General features: G+C 42.3%; 1 protein-coding gene across 1 annotated transcript in view; it reads left to right on the forward strand.

The window, feature by feature from the left end:
* Positions 1 to 3,937: 3,937 nt before the first annotated feature.
* NET1 (neuroepithelial cell transforming 1) overlaps positions 3,938 to 24,525 on the forward strand; it is a 49,900-nt gene continuing 29,312 nt past the window's right edge. The window contains exons 1-2 of the mRNA XM_079783942.1: positions 3,938 to 4,218; positions 15,640 to 15,706. Coding sequence (XP_079640068.1) covers positions 4,091 to 4,218; positions 15,640 to 15,706 — 195 coding nt within the window. The 5' untranslated portion in view covers positions 3,938 to 4,090. The remainder of the gene's footprint in view (positions 4,219 to 15,639; positions 15,707 to 24,525) is intronic.

Here is a 24,525-nt window from a genome sequence, read left to right on the forward strand (position 1 = left end):
AGGCTCATAGATACAGAGAACAGACTGACAGAGGGAAAAGGGGGTGGGAGGAGGTAGAAGAGGGTAAAGGTGGGATAAATGGTGATAGAAGGAGACTTAACTTGGGGTGGTGAGCACACAATACAATATACAGATGATGTCTCAGAATTGTACACCTGAAAACAATATAATTTTATTAACCAATGTCACTACAATAAATTCAATAAAATTTTTTTAAAAGAAAGTCTTCACCCTGGCCAGTATTCTCAGTGGTTAGTGTGTCAACCCTTGAACTCAAGGGTCTCAGGTTCAATTCACGGTCAGGGGCAGGTACCTGGATTGTGGGTTCCCTTCCCACCCCCAGTTGGGACTCATATGGGAGGCAACCAGTTGATGTGTCTCTCTCACATGAATGTTTCTCTCTCCTCTTCCTTCTTCTTCTCCCTCCCTCCTCCCCTTCCTCTCTTCTACTCTCTCTGAAAAGCAATGGAAAAAATATCCTCAGGTGAGGATTTAAAAAAAAAAAAAAAAAGAGTTTTCTTCTTAAAATAAATTTATCATAAGAGGAATCGTCCCTTTGGCAGCTGAATAAATCTTAGCTACCATATCTTTAAGTCATTCTTCCAATTCTGATTTTTCTGCAAAACATTAATCTGAGGGTTTGATGAAAGAACTGAAATGTCTGTGATGCAGAGTGGTAAATCAGATTGTTGGAAGTGGCAGAAAAAAAAAGAACATGGAACTGGCAAGAACTACCCATCCCCAGCATTTTTCCTCTATAACCCAAGTTATATACAGCTGGTACATACCATGTGACTTTACTGGTTGCTGAAACCAGCTCATGTATCACTTAGTAAGCAGTTTTACAAACACAGAGTTTAATTTATTTAGATAATGTAAGAAAATAGATTTTAGAAATATTGGTTTACATATTAATTGATATTAGTATACAAGTTGTTGAATATCCATTAATATCAACCTACATGATCAGTAGTGTCATTGCATATAGTCAAAGGTTTTAAAAATAATCTTTGAGGAAGTCCCCCAAGAGAATATTTGCAAATCTATGGTTGTAAATCTGTGGTTGAAAAACTTGGAACAGTTTTTAGGTCTAATTAAGATAATGAGAATATCTTCTTAGGAAGGGAAATCTAGACTCTAAATATCTCTCTATATAAAAGCCTAAGTGACTGGCCCACCGGCCCGTAGCTATGACACACACTGACCACCAGGGGGCAGATGCTCAACCCAGGAGTGGAAACCACAGGCATGGAAACATGGAACAGACTCATGAATCTCAGAGGGAAGTGGGGACGGGGGTATGGCGAGAATAGATTAACCAAAGATCATATATGCATACTAGAGGCCCAGTGCACAGTGGGGTCCCTCAGCCTGGCCTGCAGGGATCGGGCCGAAATTGGCTCTCCAGCATCCCCCAAGGGGCCCCAGATTGCTAAAGGGTGCAGGCCAGGCCGAGGGACCCCACCAGTGCATGAATCCATGCACCAGGCCTCTAGTATACTATAAAAGCTAAAGTTTAATCAGTTCCCTCAAGCTCTGCTCTGAAGAATTTGTTAATGAAGATGGGCAGTTTACAAGGAGCTGAGAAAAAAAGAATTCAGGGAACATTTGTCATGTATTCAACACTGTTCTAAGGCAGAGTAAGGCATTGCCTTTGGGGGCAGGGGCATTCAGACACCAGAAAGTTTACATCTTGTAGAATCAAGACAGTTCGCATGGCTTTTTTCATGTCTTGAATGACCAACCCTCAGAATGGTCCCCTTTCTTTCATTCTGTTTCTAGGTAAAGCTATTTTGTTATTAAAATTTGTCTTCTACTCATTGTTTCCCTAGTGTATCTAGCACAGGGCCTGGCATAATATGTAGGAATTCAATAAATATTGTGAATAATTAAACAAAATAGTAAGTTCCCAAGTATCTGAAAATTGGACAGAAGTGCTCTGCATAAAACAATAGTATTCTGACCACTGGAAAGAAATCTTTCCCCACTGAGCATCCCCACATCAAAATCCAGGATTATCTAACACTTTTCAAATTGATTATTACAGACTGCCTATCTCCAATTACACTATCAAAACCAGTTTTAAGAATTGAGAACTGACAGACTCTAACTTCTGAAGACCTTACCAAAGTACTGGGTTGGAATGATGAAACTGCTGTTTTAAAAGGTCAAATTTCAGCAATTTCACAAGGTATGATCCAAATGTGTGCATCCTATGAAGCTCTGTCTGGGAGGAGATGAACTCCCTAGACTGTATGTCTGTGGTGTTTTACTCTAACTGCTAAAAAGCAATACTTTCTTTTTTAATTTGGGGGTGAAGGAAGGATAAGGTAGAACAGAGGTGGTTCTTAACTATAGGCATCTTACTCTCTTAACTTCTTAACCTTTTTTTTAAAGCTAAAAATGTTTTCCCTTGTGTTATAAATGTAATACAAGTTCAGTGCCACATGATTAAAAATAATTATAAATACAAGAAGAAAATTGTAATACCAGTTACAGACATTTTAATATATTGATTTCATCTTTTCCTTTGTTAAATCTCTGGTACTTCATAACTCTGAATATATTAATATGCCTTTATATGCCAGATTTTTATTAAAAATTACAATATGCTATTCTGTTACACATTTCATAGTTAATTTTTATTGCTCAAAAAATATTCTTTCCAGTGGATCAACCATAATTAATTTCCCTATCATTGTTTATTTAGATAATCTTTACTTTTTCTGATGCCATTAAATAACAGTGCCATTAACATCTTCATATTGTAGGGGAAACAAAACTTTACTTCTGTCCTCTTAGGATATCTGGTTCAGTATTTTAGTTAAAATGACAGAAGACAGATTAATAGGAGAAAAGCAAACAGATTTTGACATGTACATGGGAGCCCCCATAGAAAAATGGAGACCCAAAGAAGAGGCAAAATCTTAGTGCTTATATGCTAGGTCAAAGAAAAAGAGGCAACTGGGGAAAAGTAACCAAAATATTTAGGAAAAGAAAAAAAAAATGTGTGTGTGTGTGTGTGTGTGTGTGTGTGTGTGTGTGTGTGTGTAGAGAGAGAGAGACTAAAGAAGAAGATAAGAGTTATTTTAATAAAATCTGTACAGAATTCACTCTCTCTTGGCTCCTCCCATCTCTGGTGATAATGTTTCTCTCCTCCTAGTATAGGGAAGGCAGCTTTCACCTGGGAGTTTTATCTCCCACTTTCAGGAAGAAAGGGGAAGGTGAGAGTACTCTTCTTGTTTGCACTTGGTGTTCTCCAAGTGCCTGTAGCTCAAAATTAATCCTAATGTCCAAGTAGCATATTTTGGATGACATATTCTGCCACCCTTCAATGTACATGTAGTTTTATTTCCTAGCATAGATTCCCAGAAACGGAATCAAAAGAGAGGTTAATATAAAGCCTTGGATATATAAAAAGCAATATTTAAAATAGGAAACAATGTGCTACTTAACAATTGTCTTTTTTTATTTGAAAGGGTCCTTATTTTGATGTTCTGCCTTTTTCTGCCTTCTTCACTCTCTTGCTGAACAGAGATTGTCTCTTCCGCACTGGGAGACAGGAGGACTCATAATTTGATTGTAATGGTTTCCTAGAGACAGCCCTAAGAATACTTCCCTTTATCTTCGGTTAACTGGGGGGTTATTTTACATGAATAATTTAGCATACCTGACCAAACCTCATCTTAGGTCATTATTTTCGACCTTTCTTGTGCCTTAGCCTGAGGTCAAAGTCCTAATAAACACTGAAATAGGTATTGGGCCTTGGAATTCAGGAATAGAATAAAACCCAAGGCCACCCAACTAGTCTGCAGGGCTGTTCCTTCCAACCACCTTCCCTTTCCCACTTCTAAGGCGCCAGGAAAGGAAGCGGGAGAGGGGCGGGATTCACGTTTCCTAGCAACGGCCAGCTGTCCCATGATTGGCTGGCGCAGGGCGGTCACCATTTTCAAACCCCGGAAGATGGCGGCGGCGGCGGCAGCGGCTCATTCCTGACAGAAACTTCTCTCAGGACCCAAGTGGTTGGGCACGGTGCCCGTCCCGGCGGACTTCCCGGGCACCGGGCCACTGCCCCATCCCCCTGCGCGCCATGGAGCCCGAGCTGGCGGCCCAGAAGCCACCCCAGCCGCGGAGACGAAGCCGCCGGACGTCCGAGCTCTGCGCGGGCGGCGCCGCGGGGCCTTCACCTGACACTCCCAGGCCGGAGCCGGACCGCAGGTGAACGCGGGGGCCGGCCACGTCTGGAACCCGGGCAGCCGGTCCGAGGCCCGGGAGGGTGGTAGGTGGTAGGTGGCTGGAGCGGCGGGCTGGCGGGCTGGTCTTCCCCCTCTTCTCGACCTCCCTCCGGCGGGGGGTGGGGACACGGGCTGGTCCCTCGCCTCCTCCCTCGGGGGGCGGGCCTGCGGCCGGCCGCGGTTCCCCGCGCCGGCGGGGTAGCTGCTGCGATGGAGGCGGTTCCGAGGGAGACGGAAACTGCCCTGGAGCCTGCGGGGCTGAGTGCGGTGACTTCTAACACAGCCAGGGCCACTGAATAATGCCAAAGCCATGCTCCCGGGATAGGAGTCCTGGTTCTGTCACCGACTACTTGAAGGCTTTGACCCAGTTAGTTCATGCCCGGCCCCAGCTTCTTCCTTTGTAAAGTGAGGCTAGTGATAATGTCTACCTGGTGGAGTCGCTGTGCGGATTGTGAGTTAAAGCATATATCACTCATACAGGCATCTCAAATGCTTAGAATAGTGTTTGGTCCATAATAAGCATTCAACACATGTTTGCTATTATTAAACAAACGAAAATCATTGATTTTACCCATTTTGGTACTGAAAGAGAGAGCCTTAAAAATTAGTACAAAAAAAATTAGTACAGCTTCTTTTATATATTAGGCTTTTTGAAGCTCAATGAAATTCCACAGCTGGATACTGGGAATATTTTGTCCTGTATTTCCTCGCTCCTAATTTAATATTGTTTGCCATGCTCCCTCCACTGAAGGTCTCTAAAGAGTTGTTAGTAATCATAACCAGTGGAACAATTATTTTCACTCACACAGCCACAATTGAGCTCTTCTTTGCAAATACTATAAATATTGAATATAAGTAGCATTTTCATCTACTTTTGCCCTATGCGACTTTAGGAAAATCCATTGAACGTTACATATCACTGTATGGCAGGAATAAAATAGTTTCCTTTTAAACGGATTAAGAGTAATGCTATCCATTGGTAGAAAGATAATACTGTGATCTGTAATATACCAATAGTGATAGGACTTAACTCTTTGAATTTTGTTTTTCCAGTAAAATCAGTGAATTTGTAGATTGGATAGCCAAGATTAAAGGTACTTTCAAGGCAGGCTAGCTGTTGTATAAACTCAGATCTGAGGGTTATTGTTCCCTTAAAGGAATTTAATTTTAGGGGTGGACCGTTTTTTCAAAACCTATTTTAAACAAATGAGCCAGTTCTTGATAAGCCTCAACTGTCATTATTATTACTTTTTGTAGTAATAGTTGCTCAAAATAAAAGAATGCTCACATTAACTTTTTAAAAAATCTTTATTGTTGAAAGTATTACACATGACCCTCATTTCCCCCCACTGACCCTCTCCAGCCCACCCCCGCCCCTCACCCCAGGCTTTAACCTCCCTATTGTCTTTTTCCATGGGTTATGCGTATATGAATACAAATTCTGCCTTACCCCCCCCCCCCCCCCCCCCCCGTTTCCCTCAGAGATTCCGCACTCTGTTCCATGGTATTCCATGCTATAAATGTACCACAGCTTTTTTTATCCACTCTGATGGGTTGTTTCCAGATCTTAGCTATTGTAAATTGTGCTGCTACAAACATAGGGGTGCATACATTTTTTTCTGATTGGTGTTTCGAGATTCTTAGGATATATTCCTAGAAGTGGGATCACTGGGTCAAATGGCAGATCCATATTTAATTTTTTGAGGAAACGCCATACTGTTTTCCATAATGGCTGCACCAGTCTGCATTCCCTCCAACTAGGGTTCCCTTTTCTGCACATCCTCGCCAGCCCTTGTCATTTATTGATTTGTTGCTGGTAACCATTCTGTCAGGTGTGAGGTGATACCTCATTGTTAATTTGCATCTCTCTGATGATCAGTAACTTTGAGCATGTTTTCATATGTCTCTTGGCCATCTATGTGTATGTCCACTTTGGAGAAGTGTCTGTTTAGGTCCGTTGCCCATTTTTTAATTGGATTGTCTTCCTTTTGTTAAGTTGTATGAGTTCCTTATATATTTTGGATATTAACCCTTTATCAGATGTATCATTGTCAAATATGTTCTCCCATAGAGTGGCCTCCCTTTTCGTTTTGTTGATGGTTTCTTTTGCTGTGCAGAAGCTTTTTATTTTGATGTAGTCCCATGTGTTTATTTTCTCCTTAGTTTCTTTTGCCCCAGGAGATATATCCTTAAACATATTGCTACTAGAGATGTCTGAGATTTTGCTGCCTATGATTTCTTCTAGGATTTTTATGGTTTCACGACTTACATTTAAATCTATTATCTATTTTGAGTTTATTTTTGTGTATGGTGTAAGTTGGTGGTCTAGTTTCATTTTTTTGCATGTATCTGTCCAATTTTCCCAACACCATTTATTGAACAGACTGTCTTGACTTCATGGTATGCTCTTCCCTCCTATGTCAAATATTAATTGAGTATAATGGTTTGGGTCAATTTCTGGGTTCTCTGTTCTGTCCCATTGATCTCTATGCCTGTTCTTGGACCAGTAGCAGGCTGTTTTGATTACATTGGCTTTGTAATATAACTTGATATTTGGTATTGTGATCCCTCCAAATTTGTTTTTCTTTCTCAGGATTGCTGTGGCTATTTGGGATCTTTTTTGGTTCCATATAAAATTTTGGAATATTTGTTCTAGATCTGTGAAATATGCTGTTGGTATTTTAATACAGATTGCATTGATTCTGTAGATTGCCTTGGGTAGTATGGACATTTTAATGATGTTGATTCTACCAATCCATGTACACTGTATATTCTTCCACTTGTGTATACCTTCTTCTGTCTCTTTTTTTCAGCATCCTGTAGTTTTCCCAGTACAAGTCTTTTACCTCCTTGGTTAAGTTTATTTCTAAGTATCTTAATTTTTGGTTGCAATGGTAAATGGCATTGTTGATTTAGTTTCTCTTTTTGAGTATTCATTATCTATATATATAAAGATTTATATAGATATATATAGGGACCGTTTGACCAGTAGCTATGACATGCACTGACCACCAGAGGGCAGATGCTCAATGCAGGGACATGGAAACATGGAACAGACTGATGAATCTCGGGGGGGCGGGGCGGAGGGGGGTGGAGAAGGGTGGGAAGAGATTAACCAAAGATCTTATATGTATCCTAGAGGCATGCACCGGTGGGGTCCCTCGACCTGCCAGCAGGGATCAGGCTGAAACCGGCAGTCCGACATCCCCCGAGGGGTCCTGGATTACGAGAGGGCGCAGGCCAGGCTCAGGAACCCCACTGGTGCATGAATCCGTGCACTGGGCCTCTAGTTGGTGTATAAAAAAGCCATCCATTTGGGGGCTGTTGGTTTTCTATTCTGCTACATTGCCAAATTCATGTATTAAATATAGTAGTATTTTGGTGGATTCTTTAGGGTTTTCTATGTACAATATCATGTCATCTGTGAATAATGAGAGTTTTACTTCTTCCTTTCCAATTTGGATGCCTTTTATTTCTTTTCCTTGTCTGATGACTTCCAGTACTATGTTGAAAAAGAGTGATGAAAGCGGACATCCCTTTTTTGTTCCTATTCTTAGGGGAAATGCTTTTAGTTTTGCCCATAGGGTATGATGTTCGCTGTAGGTTTGCTATATATGGCCTTTATCATGTTGAGATATGCCCCCTCTGTTCTCACTTTGCTGAGAGGTTTTATCAGAAATGGGTATTGGGTTTTGTCAAATGCTTTTTCTGCGTCTATTGATATGATCATGTGATTTTTGTCTTTCAGTTTGTTTATATGGTGTATCACATTTATTGATTTGTGAAAATTGTACCAGCCTTGCATCCCTGGAAAAAATCCCACTTGGTCATGGTGCATGATCTTTTTAATATATTTCTGAATCCAATTTGCTAATATTTTGTTGAGGATTTTAGTGTGTATGTTTATCAGGGATATTGACCTGTAATTCTCCTTCTTTGTAGTGTCTTTATTTGGTTTTGGAATTAGGATAATACTGGCCTCATAAAAAGAGCTTGGAAGTGTTCCTTCCTCTTGGATTTTTTGGAATTGTTTCGGCGGTATAGGTGTTTTTCTTTGAGTGTTTGGTACAACTCTCTTGTGAAGCAATCCAGACCCAGACTTTTGTTTGCTGGGAGTTTTGTTTTGTTTTTACTGGTTCTATTTCATCAGTTATTATTGTCCTATTCAGTTTTTCTGATTCTTCCTGATTCAGTTTTGGGAGATTATATTTTTCTAGTAATTTGTCCATTTCATCCACATTGTCCAGCTTATTGGCATATGTTCATAGTATTTTCTTACAATCCTTTGTATTTCTGTGATGTCAGTGGTTACTTCTCCACTTTTGTTTCTGATTTTACTTATTTGGGTCCTCTCTCTGTGTTTCTTGAGTCTAGCTAACGATTCATCAATCTTGTTTATCTTTTCAGAGAACCAGCCTTTGATTTCATTGATTTTTTTGTATTGTTTTTTGTATGTCATGTATTTCTGCCCTAATATTTATTATTTCCTTCCTTCTACTTACTCTGGGATTTTCTTGTTGTTCTCTTTCTGTTTCTTTAAGTTGTAGTGATAAATAGTTTATTATTAATTTTTCTTGTTTTTTTTTTTTTTGAGGTAGCCCTGTAATGCTATGAACTTCCCTTTCAGGGCTGCTTTTGCTGTGTCCCAGAGATTTGGGGTTGTTGTATGTTCATTTTCATTTGTTTCCAGGAAGTTTTTTATTACTTTTTTGATCTTGTTGGTAACCCATTCATCTATACCAGTGATCGGCAAACTCATTAGTCAACAGAGCCAAATATCAACAGTACAACGATTGAAATTTCTTTTGAGAGCCAAATTTTTTAAACTTAAACTTCTTCTAACACCACTTCTTCAAAATAGACTCGCCCAGGCCGTGGTATTTTGTGGAAGAGCCATACTCAAGGGGCCAAAGAGCCTCATGTGGCTCGCGAGCTGCAGTTTGCCGACCACGGATCTATACTAATAAAAGTTGATGTGGCACCCACTTTCCTTCCTTTAAAATCTTTCCCATTGCTTGTAAACGATCGGAAAATGTTTGCTGAGCAACGTTGAATCTTTCTGCAAGTTGTTTTTTAGTTTGACACACATCTTCATCCAAGAATGCTTGTAATAGTTGGTCTTCAAACTTTTTCGGCTGACCTGGACGTTCTTTGTCTTTCACATCAAAATCATCACTTTTAAAGCATTTAAACCAATGTTCACAAGTATCTTGAGATGGAGCATGTTCATCATAAGCTTCCCAAAGTATACGATAACTTTTTCTTCAAAATAAAGTAATGAATTAAAACTTCCCGCAAATGCTCTTTTTTTGGCACGAAATTCGACATTTTTAAGCACAAATATATCTATGATGTTAACACCTTCAGCAAATTTGACATACAAAGTTTTGAAGCTTGTTGTCAATACAACAAAATAGCATACATATCAAATCACATATATATATCAACATATGTGTAACTCCATCTATTGAAAAAAATCCACATTATTAACTGGTACACCTAGTAAATGGACCACAGCTTTTTTGTCCACTCATCTACTGATTGGCACTTGCTGCTGTTTCCAGATCTTAGTTATCCTATATAATAAAAGCCTGATACGCTAATCGACTGGCTGAATGACCGGTGAAACAACTGGTCGCTAAGATGCGCACTGACTACCAGGGGCACACGCTCAATGCAGGAGCTGCCCCCAGTCTGTGGGCCTCAGGCCAGCCAAGGCGGGTGCCCGTGGGGGGGCCCCCCTGATCGCCCCACTGGTCACCCTGCAGAGGGAGGTGACCTGGGGGGTGGGGCCAGAGAGTAGGCAAGGCCAAACTGGCCAAGGCGGGTGCAAGCGGGGGGGCCCTGATCACCCCACCAGTCACCCCACAGATTGGCCCTGATGGCCGGCCAGGCCTAGAGACCCTACCTGTGCACGAATTTCATGTACTAGGCCTCTAGTTGTAAATAACGCTGCTGTGAACATAGGAGTGCATATACAGTATTATTTCTGATTGGTGTTTCGGGATTCTTAGGATATATTTCTAAGAATATATCTTTCTAAATGAAGTGTGATCACAGGGTCAAATGGCAATTTCATTTTTAATTTTTTGAGGAAACTCCATAGTTTTCCATAATGGCTGCAACAGTTTGCATTTCCACCAGCAGTGTACTAGGGCTCCCTTTTCTCCACATCTTCTCCAGCACTTAATGTTTGTTGATTTATTGATGGTAGTCATTTTAGCAAGTGTGAGGTGATAAAAAGCTACTAGATTTTTTCTCTTCCCTCACTGTTAACTTCCTGCTGTCATTATGCCCTGTACCCCTGTTCCTGAATTTGATGCAAGGCAATTTGGGCAAGGCAATCTGATAAGTATGTTAAAATTGTGTAATACAAAAACACTAATGTTAGTTTGGAATGTGTGTGTACTGGTGTCTACTGGTAGATGCTCAGCTGTGTTTTAGACTAGAGATTTTCTAAGATGTATCTGTTATTTGGAACTCTCAGATGAGAAACCCATATGATTGGGTATATAGTGTACATGATTATCAACTCCTCCAAAATCTTTATGAAGTGGGAAAAGAGACAGTTCCTTAATAGCAAAGGTGCTGAAGAGTCAAAAGAGTAGTATCAAATACATCAGATATTCGATTCAAATAATTGAACTGTTTCAGTGATAATTGTCTTTTCTCTTTTGTCTAATTTGCAAAGAAATTGAGAACTGAATAGTTCAGCGTGCCCTCACCCCAAATCAACAAGTGTTAACTATAGAGCATAGTTTACATCATTATTTGTACATTAATGGTACCTGAGCATTTACAGGTCAACATTTTTAACTTTAGCTATTTTCAAGTTACAAGTGATAGTTTATAATTAAACTGAGGCATTTATTTGAGTTGTACTTGCTGGTGTGTGGGAGCAACTTTTTTAGCTGAGCAGCTGCATTTCTTGTTTTCACATAGGAAGTAATTTTTCTTAACAGATCTGGAGGTGTCCCAAACAATTTTCAATTACACTTTGTCATATTTTACGTGTCCCTGTGCCTCAAGTCTTTCTTCTTGCTAATTTCAATTACCTACTCTGCTATATTCCCATCATTAGTCCTTCTATTTTGCTTGCTGTTTAAAAACTACTTCTCTAAATCATTTTGGTTGTTTTTCATTGTAATCCCCTAAATATCTACCTTGTTTTAAGCCAGTAAGTATCTTTATGTTTTTGTAGTTTGTTTTCCTTTTAAATTGGAAGAGTTACCTCACTTATATTGTCTGGTATATTTTATGAAAATCGTTTGTTGAGCTACCTTTCTGCCATTTATAATTCCAATTCAGTTCTTAATTATCTTCCATCACAGGGAATACAGGGACACAAATCATAATCTCTGAAAATATAATTTGGTTTAAGAATGAATTAACAGAATGATTCTCTTGTTGAACATCAACTTTATTATTAATTATGCTTTGTTTAAAGCTATCGTAATGCAAAAATAATATACATTGTTCAAAAACACACCAAATACGAAAGGAAGTATATTAGAGGCCAAGGAATAATCACAATGGACTTAATAGGAAACATAACTTTATATACCAAGCCGGTTCCTTAATGTATTATTTATTTTATGCCTTAGTGTTATAATTATTTGGATGTATAAAAAAAGGGGATGGGACAAAAATTATTGATAAGATGAAACAGCATCACTTACTATTTTATCTTTTAAACTTCCCTCTAAATGGACTCTATTGGGTATCTTCTAAAAAAAGGACAGTTTCGATCTTTTTGCTTGGTGACATAAAAAAAATGTTTTTCCACCAGGATTTAAAATAGCTATTACATTTTGAGTCTGATCCCTGTGAAAAATGACTATGTCTTCCAATGATTTTTCAAAGTTGGCACTGTCTTCCATGCTTTCTGGGCAAAATTTGTGTTTTGAGTTATTTTTTTCCATGGGTATTCAAAATAAATAGATATTTGTTAATGAAATGGGAAAAAAATAGCATTACTATAAAGCTGATTATAGCTAGTGCTGGAAAGAATCTTGCCATCCAGTTGGAAATATTTTTCCAGTTTGTTAACCTATTTAAAATTCCTAAGAGGTATTTTTCTCTTCAGACATCAAATTTATTCTGAGGTCAGTATGCTCGATTCTAGTGAGTAGAGAAAAAATAGCTTTGGTTTTGTGTTCTCCTTAACACTTGTCTTATATCTGAATGGCAGTGTTTATTGAATGTTTTAAGTGCCACTATGATTACTACTTTGGAATAAATATTTGTATTAGATTAAAAATAATCTGAGAAATCATAATTGCTGCTTCTCAATCCAATTCCCACCGAATTGATATGATAGCACTTACCTATCACAGTGTTTTTAACAAGTGTGATCTATGGTAAGTCATAGTATGAAGGTCCTGTTTTTCCTATAATCTACATTGTAGCATCCTATATAATAAAGACGTAATTTGCAAATTTACCATCACTCCAATACACAAGATGGCCGCCCCCATGTGGTCAAAGATGGCCACTACAAGATGGCCGGCAGGGGAGGGCAGTTAAGGGGGACCAGGTCTGCAGGGGAGGACAGTTAGGGGTGACCAGGCTGGCAGGGGATGGCAGTTAGGGGCAATTGGGCCAGCAGGGGAGCAGTTAGGCATCAATCAAGCTGGCAGGGGAGTAGTTAGGGGGTGATCAGGCTGGCAGGCAGAAGCGGTTAGGGGCAATCAGGCAGGCAGGCAGGTGAGCGGTTGGGAGCCAGCAGTCCTGAATTGTGAGAGGGATGTCCCAGATTGGAGAGGGTGCCGGCTGGGCTGAGGGACACCCCCCCCCCATGCACCGATTTCATGCACCGGGCCTCTAGTTTGTTTATAATATTATACCTATACTAGAGGCCCAGTGCACGAAATTTGTACACTTGGGGGGGCATCCCTCAGCCCGCCTGCACTCTCTTGCAGTCTGGGAGCCCTGGGGGGATGTCCGACTGATGGCTTAGTGGGCCTAAGCTGTCAGTTGGACATCCTTAGCATTGCCATGGAGGCGGGAGAGGCTCCCACCACTGCTGCTGTGTTCACCAGCCATGAGCTCAGCTTCTGGCTGAGCGGCACTCCCCCTGTGGGAGCACACTGACCACCAGGGGGCAGCTCCTGAGTTGAGTGTCTGCCCCCTGGTGGTCAGTGCACATCATAGTTACCGGTCATTCTACCATTCGGTCATTTGCATATTAGCCTTTCATTATATAGGATAGAGTTTAGTCATAAGGCTTATAATGTACTCTGAGTGGCCAGATTATTATGATCTCTGAATGCATAATAATCTGGCCACTCAGTGTATATCCTATATAATAAAAGGCTAATATGCAAATTGTCCCCTCAACCAGGAGTTCGACCAGCAGGCGGGCTGGCCAACCGCCCATGTCCCCTCCCCCTGGCCAGGCTGGCCGGACCCCACCCATGCACGAATTCATGCACCGGGCCTCTAACACACACACACACACACACACACACACACACACACACACACACACAGAATGGCCAGATTATTATGCGTTCAGGGATCATAATAATATGGCCACTCAGTCTATTTCAGATGTCTTTTTTGTTAAACACCTTGTTTATCAAAAAATCAGACTGTTTTCTTCATTGTGGCTTGACTTCTCTGTAGTGGCAAAATCATTTTCTTAAGTTATCTTGCTCTCCTTAAAGAAAAGAAATAAATAACAATGAGCTCCAAGAGTATTAGAAGACTTGCCCAATATGGTTCAGTTGGTTGTCATTCCATGGACCAGGAGGTCACCAGTTCCATTCCTGGTCAGGGCACATGCCAAGGTTGCAGGCTTGATCCCCAGTAGGAGGTGTGCAGGAGGCAGCCAGTTAATGTTTCTCTCTCATTGATGTTTCTGTCTCCTCTTTCATCTCTCTGAAATCAATAAAAACCTATTTTAAAAGAGAGAGTATTAAAAAGCTTACTGTGTTTTAATCTGTTAAAGAGAAACAACAGACCCAAAATGGAGTCACTTGTGCCAAGCCCCACCTCAGCAGACCAAGATTTTCTACTTAACCTAATTGTAGTTTCAGCTTCCCAGAAATGTAACCTTTAACCAGTCCACATGGAATTACCTGATCAGTACTAATGAGATAATCTGCCTATAGGTCCCTTCCATTCCCTTCAGAAGAATAGCCTTGCCTGAAACAATGTATTCTTTACTAATAGTGTTCTTTTCAAAACCCCTTTCTGCCTTTAAAAACTTGTATTTTGTACAGCCCTTTAGAGCTCCTTTCTGTTTGCTAGGTGAGATGCTGCCTGATTCATGAATAGTTCAATAAAGACCATTCCATATTTTAAATTTACCTGGTTGATTATTTATTTATTTATTTATTTATTTATTTATTTAACAAGCCTTTCCCAAATAACTATTTAGGAAATGTTTGCTTTAAACACTTTAAGATCTTTCTGTATCTATATCTAATTATTAGTAGCATCATATTTCACTGCCAAAAACCTTGGTAGTATCAACAGGCATAACAAGGAAAAAGAAAAATGTATCCATTTTGTCATTGAACCCTTTCTAATTTGCTTCCTTTCTAAACCTTGCTGCTGTTGCCTCAGCCCCTTACCATCTATTATAAGCAGTATTGGAGTTACCTCCTAACTGGTCTTTCTGACCAAGACTTCTTCTAATCCATGCTTCTCTTACTTAGAATTCAGTAGCTAATAGCTGCCATACATGTTTAAGATCAAGTTTATACTCTTTAAGGAATGTATGTAAGGCCTTTTATTATGATCTACCCTTTCCTTATTTCTTTTGATTCTCAAACATAAGGAACTACTTGGAGATTCCTGAATATAATTTATTTCAATCCTTCTTAACATGTGCTACTCCATTTGCCCAAAGAGCCTTCCTGGTTCTTGTATGCTGTGTTAATTGCTGTTTCTCTTTGATGCAGCTTTTGTATTAAGTATTAATTCTTCGGCAAAGCTGTTTTGACATCCTCTTTCTCCTATAGTCCTTTTCCCTTGTGTTCCTTGTCAAAATATAAACAAACTTCTTTATATTCTTGTTTTTAAAATACTAAACATGAATGTTAAATTTTATCAAATATTTTCCATCATTTACCGTTTTATTTAACCTATTAGTGTAACATATAAAGAGATTCCATATAATTGGACCTTGTATATGTTCCTAAAATAATCTCTGCTTGGTTTGGTAATTTTTTTTTAAATACTCTTAATCTATTCACTAATGTTATAAAGGCTCTGTCAATTTTGTAATGATTCTAAAGGTAACTAAAACCTCTACCCTGATTTTTTTTTTATTGAATGACTAATAGGCTACATTAAACAGTTTTGAAACTGAAAAGAATTAGTTTTTTATATGTCTAGTGCTTTATTTTACTGACATTACTCTCAATTTATTTATTGTTTTAATTTCTGTTAACAGATATTCCCTTAGGAGAGGTAGCTCCTTCACATTTTTAACACCTGGACCCCACTGGGACTTCACTTTGGTGAGTAGATGCCTAGGTTCTTATTTCAAGACATTAGATAGAATTATTTCCTGGGTTGTCTTTCAGTCTGGTGTACAGCTCAGTTGTCTGTATTTCTCTCAACATCTTTAGTAGCCTAATTTAATTCTTTCCTTCTAACAAACTAAAAGAAATTTTTATTTCAATTAAATATAAAACGTGTTTTGGAAAGAAACATTCATCTTTAACTCTATGTAATCCTTTCTCTTATTCCCACTAGTGTTAAAGTTAAGAGAATGTTATGAAACATGAAGTTATTTTTGTTACATACTCTAGCAGCTTTTCTCTTGGTTGAAAAATATAAAAATGTAGGATATGATGAATGAATTGCTTTCTCTTATTAATCATTTAATATAGAGGGATTTCTTCATTATCTTTAGAATGAGACTTTATAGAGACATCTAACTTTGTGCAAAGTGACACCAGAAAATTAATTCTTTTTGTAATTAAAAAACACATTACCTCTTAGTACTCACTTAAATACAGTATGTACAAATAGAGCATAATTTTTATGCTTTTCTTATTTATTTGAAATAGCAAAAGTGATTCTGTTTCTAGCATGCTAAACTTTACTTGTGTGCCCATAGTTATGTGCTGATGGATACAGCAGTACATATTTAATTTGTATTCTATTCCTTTGTCTTTAATTTATATTTCTGTTGGGGACTCCTGTTCAAGACTTCTGTACTCTTATACTAATTATATACATTAATTGGCCAGATAAGCATTCACAGAAAGTATCTTTTGATTTTAATGCAATTCTGTATTTCCTTTGCAACTTTTTTTCATCTTGATCCTTTTCTCTTACTATCTGATGAGCATACACTTAAACAAAAAAAGTTTAGAAGTGTTTCTAAACTTGATTTGCAAACCTATCTGCAAAAATGTTTGAGCATATGTCCCTGATATGTTTATTTATAACTTTTGTATATACCACCATTATTAACTAATTATCTCAAAGCACAATACACATTAAGGGTGAAGTAAATGATACGGGACATAAAATATATTTCAGGTAGCCATGATAATTTCAGTTTGAGACTCACTTCTTGTTGGATCTGATTAGATCACCATTATTCTTAACCATTTAACCCTTTGCACTCGCTTGCTTTTTTCTCAAGCTGCTACCGATGTTAACCGTGTCGAGTCACACTCGACATCCGAGTGCAAAAGGTTAATGTGAGTAATGATTAACTCATCATCTGTATATTAAATATTAGTAAAGCTTATTTTTAAGGATTAAGAAATGCATAAAAATAAAAGTTCTAACATTTCCCTCCTGCCCACCCAGGGAAGATATCTTGCATATCCTCCAGAATGGGTGCATCCCACTAGGGAAAACACTTTTGCACAGGTCTGCCATGAAAAAAGAAATACCTTACCATTTATATATTAAAACTTGTGGAATGTCATTAAGGAATTGTAAGAGGGATATTTATAATTTTTAAATACATAGTTTAAGAAAAGAACAAAAATTGGTAAATTAAAAATGGCGGCAGAGTAGGAGAATGCTGCTCGGACTTTATCCCAGGAACAAGCTGGAATTACAACTGAAACACGGGAAGGCTTTCTGAATAATCAATGGAAAACTCACAGGAGAGAACCCTGATACCCAAGGACTGAAGATGGAGACCGCATAGAGACTGTTAGGAGGGGCAGAGGAGTGGAGGTGCAAAAGGGCTGGCCAGGCACCCACAGACGGCAACTGAAGTTCTGGAGAGAGATCTCAGCTGTGTGGGGTGCCACTGAGAACTCTGGGATCTAATCAGGACACTGGACTCCCCAGCAGAGAGCACCAAACTGAGGAGGGTCCCAACATAACATCTAGCTGTAAAAAACAGTGGGGTGCTGTCTGCCAGGGAGTGGCAGCTGAAAGTTTGGGCACCCTCTTAAAGAGCCAACACACAAAAATTCCCTGTGGAGCCACCCACCTTGTGCTCTGGCAAAGGGAGGGGGACGTGGACTGGAGCTATGAGAGCAGAATCCAGGACTGGGGACTCAGGGGATAGAGCTCAGAAGGCAGACATCAAGTTTCCTGAGCTGAGTCATTCCCTCACACAGCAGAGGACATTTTCCCCACACAGACATTTGACTTGCCTTGAGGGGGAAGACAGTTGAGACACACTATTGGAAAACACCTTTCCCTGATGCCACTTAAGAGATTAAAAGTCACAATTAGCCTCCAGGCAGAAGCAACTGCCCCACCCTGTTGAAAAAAACTCACTACACCTAAGGACAATTGCCTGGGGGCAATTCAAATTGGAATCCTATTAATCTGTAGACCGAGGTTTTGAGTCTTTGCCTGATCCAATTAGTCAGAAACAGCTTTTAACACTGTCCTACACTAGTGATTGAGAGGTATGGAGGATCTACATAAAACATAGTCACAAACCCAAACAGACAAACAAAATGAGGAAACAACCCCCAAATGAAAGAACTAGTGAATTCTCCAGAAGAAGAGAGAAATGAGGCAGAGGTAAGAAATTTATCTGAAACAGAGTTCAGAGTATTGATGTTAAAAATGCTCAACAGTATGAAAAAAGATATAGTAACTATGAAAGAAAGAACAGTCTGAGATAAAGAATGGCATAACACAAATAAAGAACACATTGGAAGAAATACACAGCAGATTAGGAGAAGCTGAGGATTGAATCAGTAAATTAGAAGAATTGAAAATATCACTCAATTAGAGAACCAAAAAGAAAAAAAACAATTAAAAAACAAGAGGGCAGCTTAAGGGAGCTGTGGGATGATGTGAAATGTAACAATGTTAGAATAGTAGGTGTGCCAGAAGAGGCAGAAAGGGAGAAAGGATTAGAGAATGTGTTTGAATAGAAAACTTCCCTAACCTGGTAAAGGAAAAAGTCACACCCTGCATGAATTTTGTGCACTGGGCCTGTAGTAAGTAATAAGTATTATGGAGAGGTAGTGAAAAGGGAACCCTCATTCACTGTTAGTAGGACTGTAGACTGTACAGCCACTTTGGAAAACAGTCTGGCAGTTCCTCAAAAAATTAAGAATAGACTTATCATAGGACCCAGCAATGCCTCTCCTGGGTATCTACCTGAAAAATTTGAAAATATCCACTAAGATATGTAAACCCCTATGTTCATTGCACCATTATTCACGTTGGCTAATACATGGAGACAACCAAAGTGTTCTTCGATAGAGGGTTGGATAAAGAAGATGTGGTAAATATATACAACTAGAGACCCAGTGCATGAAATTCATGCAAGGGGCTTGGCCCTCACAGCCCTGGCTGCCTCGCATCCACTCTCAGCCTCCACTGACCCTCGCCACCCCTCACAGTCTCGGCCAGCCCTCGCAGCCCCTCACAGCCTCAGTCAGCCCTTGCAGTTCCTTGCAGCCTTGGCAAGTGCTCGCAGCCCCTCGCATCCTCAGCTAGCCCTCACAGTCCTGGCTTTGTCTGGAAGGTCGTCCAAAAGGACAACTGGAAGGTCGTTTGGCTATTCAGTCTAATTAGAATATTAACTCTTTATTATATAGGGTAGAATACTACTCAGCCATAATATAAGACAGAATACTGCCATTTGCAACACGTGGATGTACTTGAAGATATTATGCTAAGTGAAATAAGTCAGTCAGAAAAAACTTAAGAACCACATGACTTCACTCATATCCTACCTAATAAAAGAGTAATAGGCAAATTGACCCATCACTCTGCTACACCCACAAGCCATGCCCACCAGCCAATCAGGAGGAAATATGCAAATTAACCCAACTAAGATGGCTGCAGCCATGGAGCGAGCAGGAGGCTTGGGTTTCCCCGGTAATGGAGGAAGCCAAGCTTTCCGCACACCCTGGCCGGCCTAGGCCTCCACTCAAGGCTACAAAGATTCAATTATAGAAGATAAATAAATCCCAACAAAAATGGTGGCAGCCACAGAGCTGGAGAGAGCAGGAGGCTTGAGTTGCCCCCAGCAATGGAGGAAGCCAAGCTTTCTGCACACCCTGGCCGGCCTAGGCCTCCACTCAAGGCTACAAAGTTTCAATTATAGAAGATAGATAAATCCCAGATCCCAGGGCCTCCGCTTGGGTTGCTGGGGGGCATGGCTGGCCTGCAAACCACCACAGGCCCCTCGCCCAGGCCACCCCACACCCCAAGGGAACCCCCACCCTGATCTGGGACACCCTTCAGGGAAAACCAGCTGGCCCCCACCCATACACCAGGCCTCTATCCTATCTAAGAAAAGAGTAATATGCAAATTGACCATGACTCCAACGCACAAGATTGCTGCCCCCATGTGGTAAAAATGGCTGCCCCCATGTGGACACAAGATGGCCACCACAAGATGGCCACCAGGGGAGGGCAGTTAGGGGTGACCAGGCCCGCAGGGGAGGGCAGTAGGGGTGACCAGTCCTGCAGGGGATGGCAGTTAGGGGTGACCAGGCCTGCAGGGGAGGGCAGTTAGGGGTGACCAGGCCCGCAGGGGAGGGCAGTAGGGGTGACCAGTCCTGCAGGGGAGGGCAGTTAGGCATCAATCAGGCTGGCAGGGGAGTGGTTAGAAGGTGATCAGGCTGGCAGGCAGAAGCGGTTAGGGGCAATCAGAAAGGCAGGCAGGCGAGCAGTTGGGAGCCAGCAGTCCTGGATTGTGAGAAGGATGTCCGACTGCCCATTTAGGCCTGATCTTACCGGGATCGGGCCTAAACGGGCAGTCAGACATCCCTCAAGGGGTCCCAGATTGGAGAGGGTGCAGGCTGGGCTGAGGGACACACACACCCGTGCACGAATTTCGTGCACCGGGCCTCTAGTGTAGGATATAAAACTGAAACTCGCGGACACAGACAGGAATGTGGTGGTTACTGGAGAGAAGGGGGTGGTGGGATGAATCATGGGGTTGGAATTGGCCTAATAAACAGTGACAGGAGAGGGTTTGACTTTGGGTGGTGTGCACACAGTGCAATATATAGATCTTATATCATAGAAATGTACACTTGAATCATCTATGATCCTGTTAACCAATGTCACCTCAATAAACTTAATAATAAAAAAATCAATAGAATGTTTATTTAGTAGCAGTAAACAGTTAAATATAATTTTAAAGTTGCATTTATTATAATAAAAACAATTTTTAAATCTAGGAATAAGTCTATGAAAAGATCTGTAAGACTTTTTTTTAAGATCTGTAATACTTTATGGGAAATACTAGAGGCCCGGTGCACAAAATTCATGCACTGGTAGGGTCCCTTGACCTGGCTGGCGATCTGGGGCGATCTGGGCCGATCAGGGCCTTCTGACTGCTTGCCAGGGCCTTCCTTCCATGGCTGCTGGCCAGGGCTTTCCTTCATTCTGCACCGCCTCCTGGTGGTCAGCGCACGTCATAGCAAGCGATCAAACTCCCAGTCTGTCGGTCGAACTCCCAAAGGGACACTTTGCATATTAGCCTTTTATATATATAGACTAGAAGCCTGGTGCACGAAATTCGTGCACGACGGGGGGTTGTCCCTCAGCCCAGCCTGTACCCTCTCCAATCTGGGACTCCTGGAGGAATGTCCGACTGCCCGTTTAGACCCGATCCCACTGGTGGGATCGGGCCTAAACGGGCAGTCGGACATCCCTCTCACTATCCAGGACTGCTGGCTCCCAACTGCTTGCCTGCCTGCCTTCCTGATTGCCCCTAACCGCTTCTGCCTGCCAGCCTGATCACCCCCTAACCACTCCGCTGCCAGCCTGGTTGATGCTTAACTGCTCCCCTGCCAGCCTATTTGCCCCCAACTTCCCTCCTCTGCCAGCCTGGTCACCCCTAACTGCCCTCTCCTGCAGGGTTGATCACCTCCAACTACCCTCCCTGGCAAGCCTGGTCCCTCTCAACTGCCCTCCCTTGCAGGCCTGGTCCCTCACAACTGCCCTCCCTTGCAGGCCGGGTGCCTCCCAACTGCCCTCTCCTGCTGGCCATCTTGTAGTGGCCATCTTGTGTCCACATGGGGGCAGGATCTTTGACCACATGGGGGCAGCTATATTGTGTGTTGCAGTGATGATCAATTTGTATATTACTCTTTTATTAGATAGGATAGAGGCCTGGTGCACGGGTGGGGGCCAGCTGGTTTGCCCTGAAGGGTGTCACAGATAAGGGTGGGGGTTCCCTTGGGGTGTGGGGCGGCCTGAGCGAGGGGCCTGTGGTGGTTTGCAGGCCGGCCACGCCCCCTGGCAACCCAAGGGGAGGCCCTGGTATCTGGAATTTATTTTCCTTCTACAATTGAAACTTTGTAGCCTGGGGCGGCAGCCATTTCTGTAGCAGTTAATTCACCTTCTACAATTGAAACTTTGTAGCCTTAAGCATGAGCCCAGCCAGAGTGTGCGGAAAGCTTTGCTTCCCCTGTTGCCGCCGGCAACCCTGGCCTGCTCTCTCAAGCTCCATTCTGCTGCCATTTGTTTGAATTTGTTTGCCTTCTATAATTGAAACTTTGTAGCTTGAGTGGAGGCTTAGGCCTGCAATGGCTATGGAAAGCTTGGCTTGCTCTGTTACCTGGGAAACCTTGCTCTCTGTGGCTGTAGCCATCTTGGATTGGGCTTAATTTGCATACTCGCCCTGATTGGCTGATGGGCGTGGCTTGGCTGGTGGGCGTGGCTTATGTAGCGGAGTGATGGTTAATTTGCATGTTACCATATTATTAGAGAGGATTGGAAAGCATTAGTGAAGAACATAGGACACTTAATTACATGATGCTATACCACGTTCAGACAAGGAAATACTCAATAGCATAAAGATGTCAATTCTTCCTCAAATTAATAAATTCAGAGTGTAGTTCTGATAGAAATCCCATTACAGTATAATAGATCTCATTCTACAATTCACATGGAAAAATAGAAGACCCAGAACAGTGAATGTAGTGTACAAGTTGAGGTGCATATGAATTACTGTATTCGTTATCAAGAATTACTACCGAAGTATTATAATTACAAAGCATAATATGGGTGCAGGTATAGATAAATAAACTGATGGAGCAAAACAGAGAACCCAGAAACTGACCCATGTATATTTGAAAACTTACTGCATCGTAAGCATTATGAAGAAATGGTGCTATCAACAAATGGTATCAGGGGTGGACTGACATGTTAGTTATATTATCTTGTACCACATACAAAAATAAAATTCTAGATGGATTGAATATATAAATATGAAGATATTATTTTACCTTTAAAATAATGAAAGAAAATATAGTATAATGTTTTAAAATTTGTTAAATTTCATTATATATACATATATATTTTTATATACATATATATTTATATATATATACTAGTGGCCCGGTGCATGAAATTTGTGCACATTAAAAGGGGATTAATTAGAGGAAATATTTTAATATTTCTATGCCCTTTCTCTATAATAGAAGTGTCAGAGATGAAAGAAAATTAGTAAAATGTATATGAAAACCTTCCTCCTGTCAGAGTCTGGGGTGCACCGCGGGACCCAGAGTCAAGTCCCTGCCCACCTGCGACACCTCAAAATCGCACGCGACCCAGACCCAGCCGCCCCCCCGCCCCATTGGGTGAGATCCAGACCCAGCTGGCCCCACCCTTGTCAAACCCTGCCGCTCGGGGGATGCAGCCTCAGGTCCTCTGGCCCGGCGCCAGACAGGGGCCGCAGCCTCACGTCCCCCATCAAGCCCTGCCTGGTGGGGCCACAACCTCAGGGCCCCTGTCAAGCCCCACAGGGTGGGGGGGTGCAGCCTCAGGTCCCCCGTCAAGTCCCGCCAGGCGGGGGATGCAGCCTCAGGTGTCTGGCTCCGAGCGGGGAGTGCAGCCTCAGGTACCCTGGTGCACACCGGGCAGGGGGCCCAGCCTCAGGTCCCCCAGTGCACCCTCAGGTCCCGTGGCCCAGCGCTGGGGCAGGGGTCGTGGCCTGAGGACCCTGGCCCGGTGTGGGGGTGGGGGACGCAGCCTGAGGTCTCCTGACCCGGCGCCCGGGTAAGGGGCATGGCCTGAGGGCCCCCAGCCTGGGCCAGGGCAGGGGGCACACCTAGAGATCCCCCGTCAAGCCCTGCCGGGTGGGGGGCACAGCCTCAGGTCCCCCGTCAAGCCCCGCCGGGCAGAGGGTGCAGTCGGAGATCCCCCATCAAGCCCCACCGAGTGGGGGATGCAGCCTCAGGTCCCCAGGGCCAGAGTGGGGGGCACGGCCTGAGGTCCCCTGGCCCGGGGGGAGCAGCCTGAGGTCCTACGGCCCAGCACCGGGTTGGGGGGCATACCTTGAGGTCCCCCGTCAAGCCCCACCAGGCGGGGGCATGGCCTCAGGTCCCCCGGCCCAGCACCAGAGCCGGGGGCATGGCCTCAGATCCCCTGACCTGGTGCCGGGGCGGGGGGTGCGGCCTGAGGTCCCCCGGCTTGGCGCAGGGGTAGGGGGCACAGCCTGAGGTCCCCCGGGTGGCCCTGGAGTGGGGTGGTGTGGCCTGAGGCCCCACCAGGCGGGGGTGGCGCAGCTTCAGGTCCCTGCTGATTACTCGTTAATGCTCGTTATAGGAATTCAGCCTCTGCTGTGGGTGCAGCCATCTTGTGTTACAGAAACCCCGCCTCCACTGTGGGTGCAGCCTTCTTGTGTTACGGAAACCCCACCTCTGCTGTGTGTGCCGCCATCTTTGTGATGGCATGATGGGCAATTTGCATATTCTTTATTAGATAGGATACCTACATACGTGTACAATCCTGTGTATTAAAAGTCTAATATGCTAAGTGTCCAGTCCAGTTGTCCAGTCAACCAATCAAAGCATAATATGCTAATAATATGCTAAGGCCGCTCAACTGCTTGCTGTGATGTGCACTGATCACCAGGGGGCAGACAGTC

Source organism: Cnephaeus nilssonii (genome assembly GCF_951640355.1).
Source record: "Cnephaeus nilssonii genome assembly, chromosome: 1".
Taxonomy (NCBI): Eukaryota; Metazoa; Chordata; class Mammalia; order Chiroptera; family Vespertilionidae; genus Cnephaeus; species Cnephaeus nilssonii.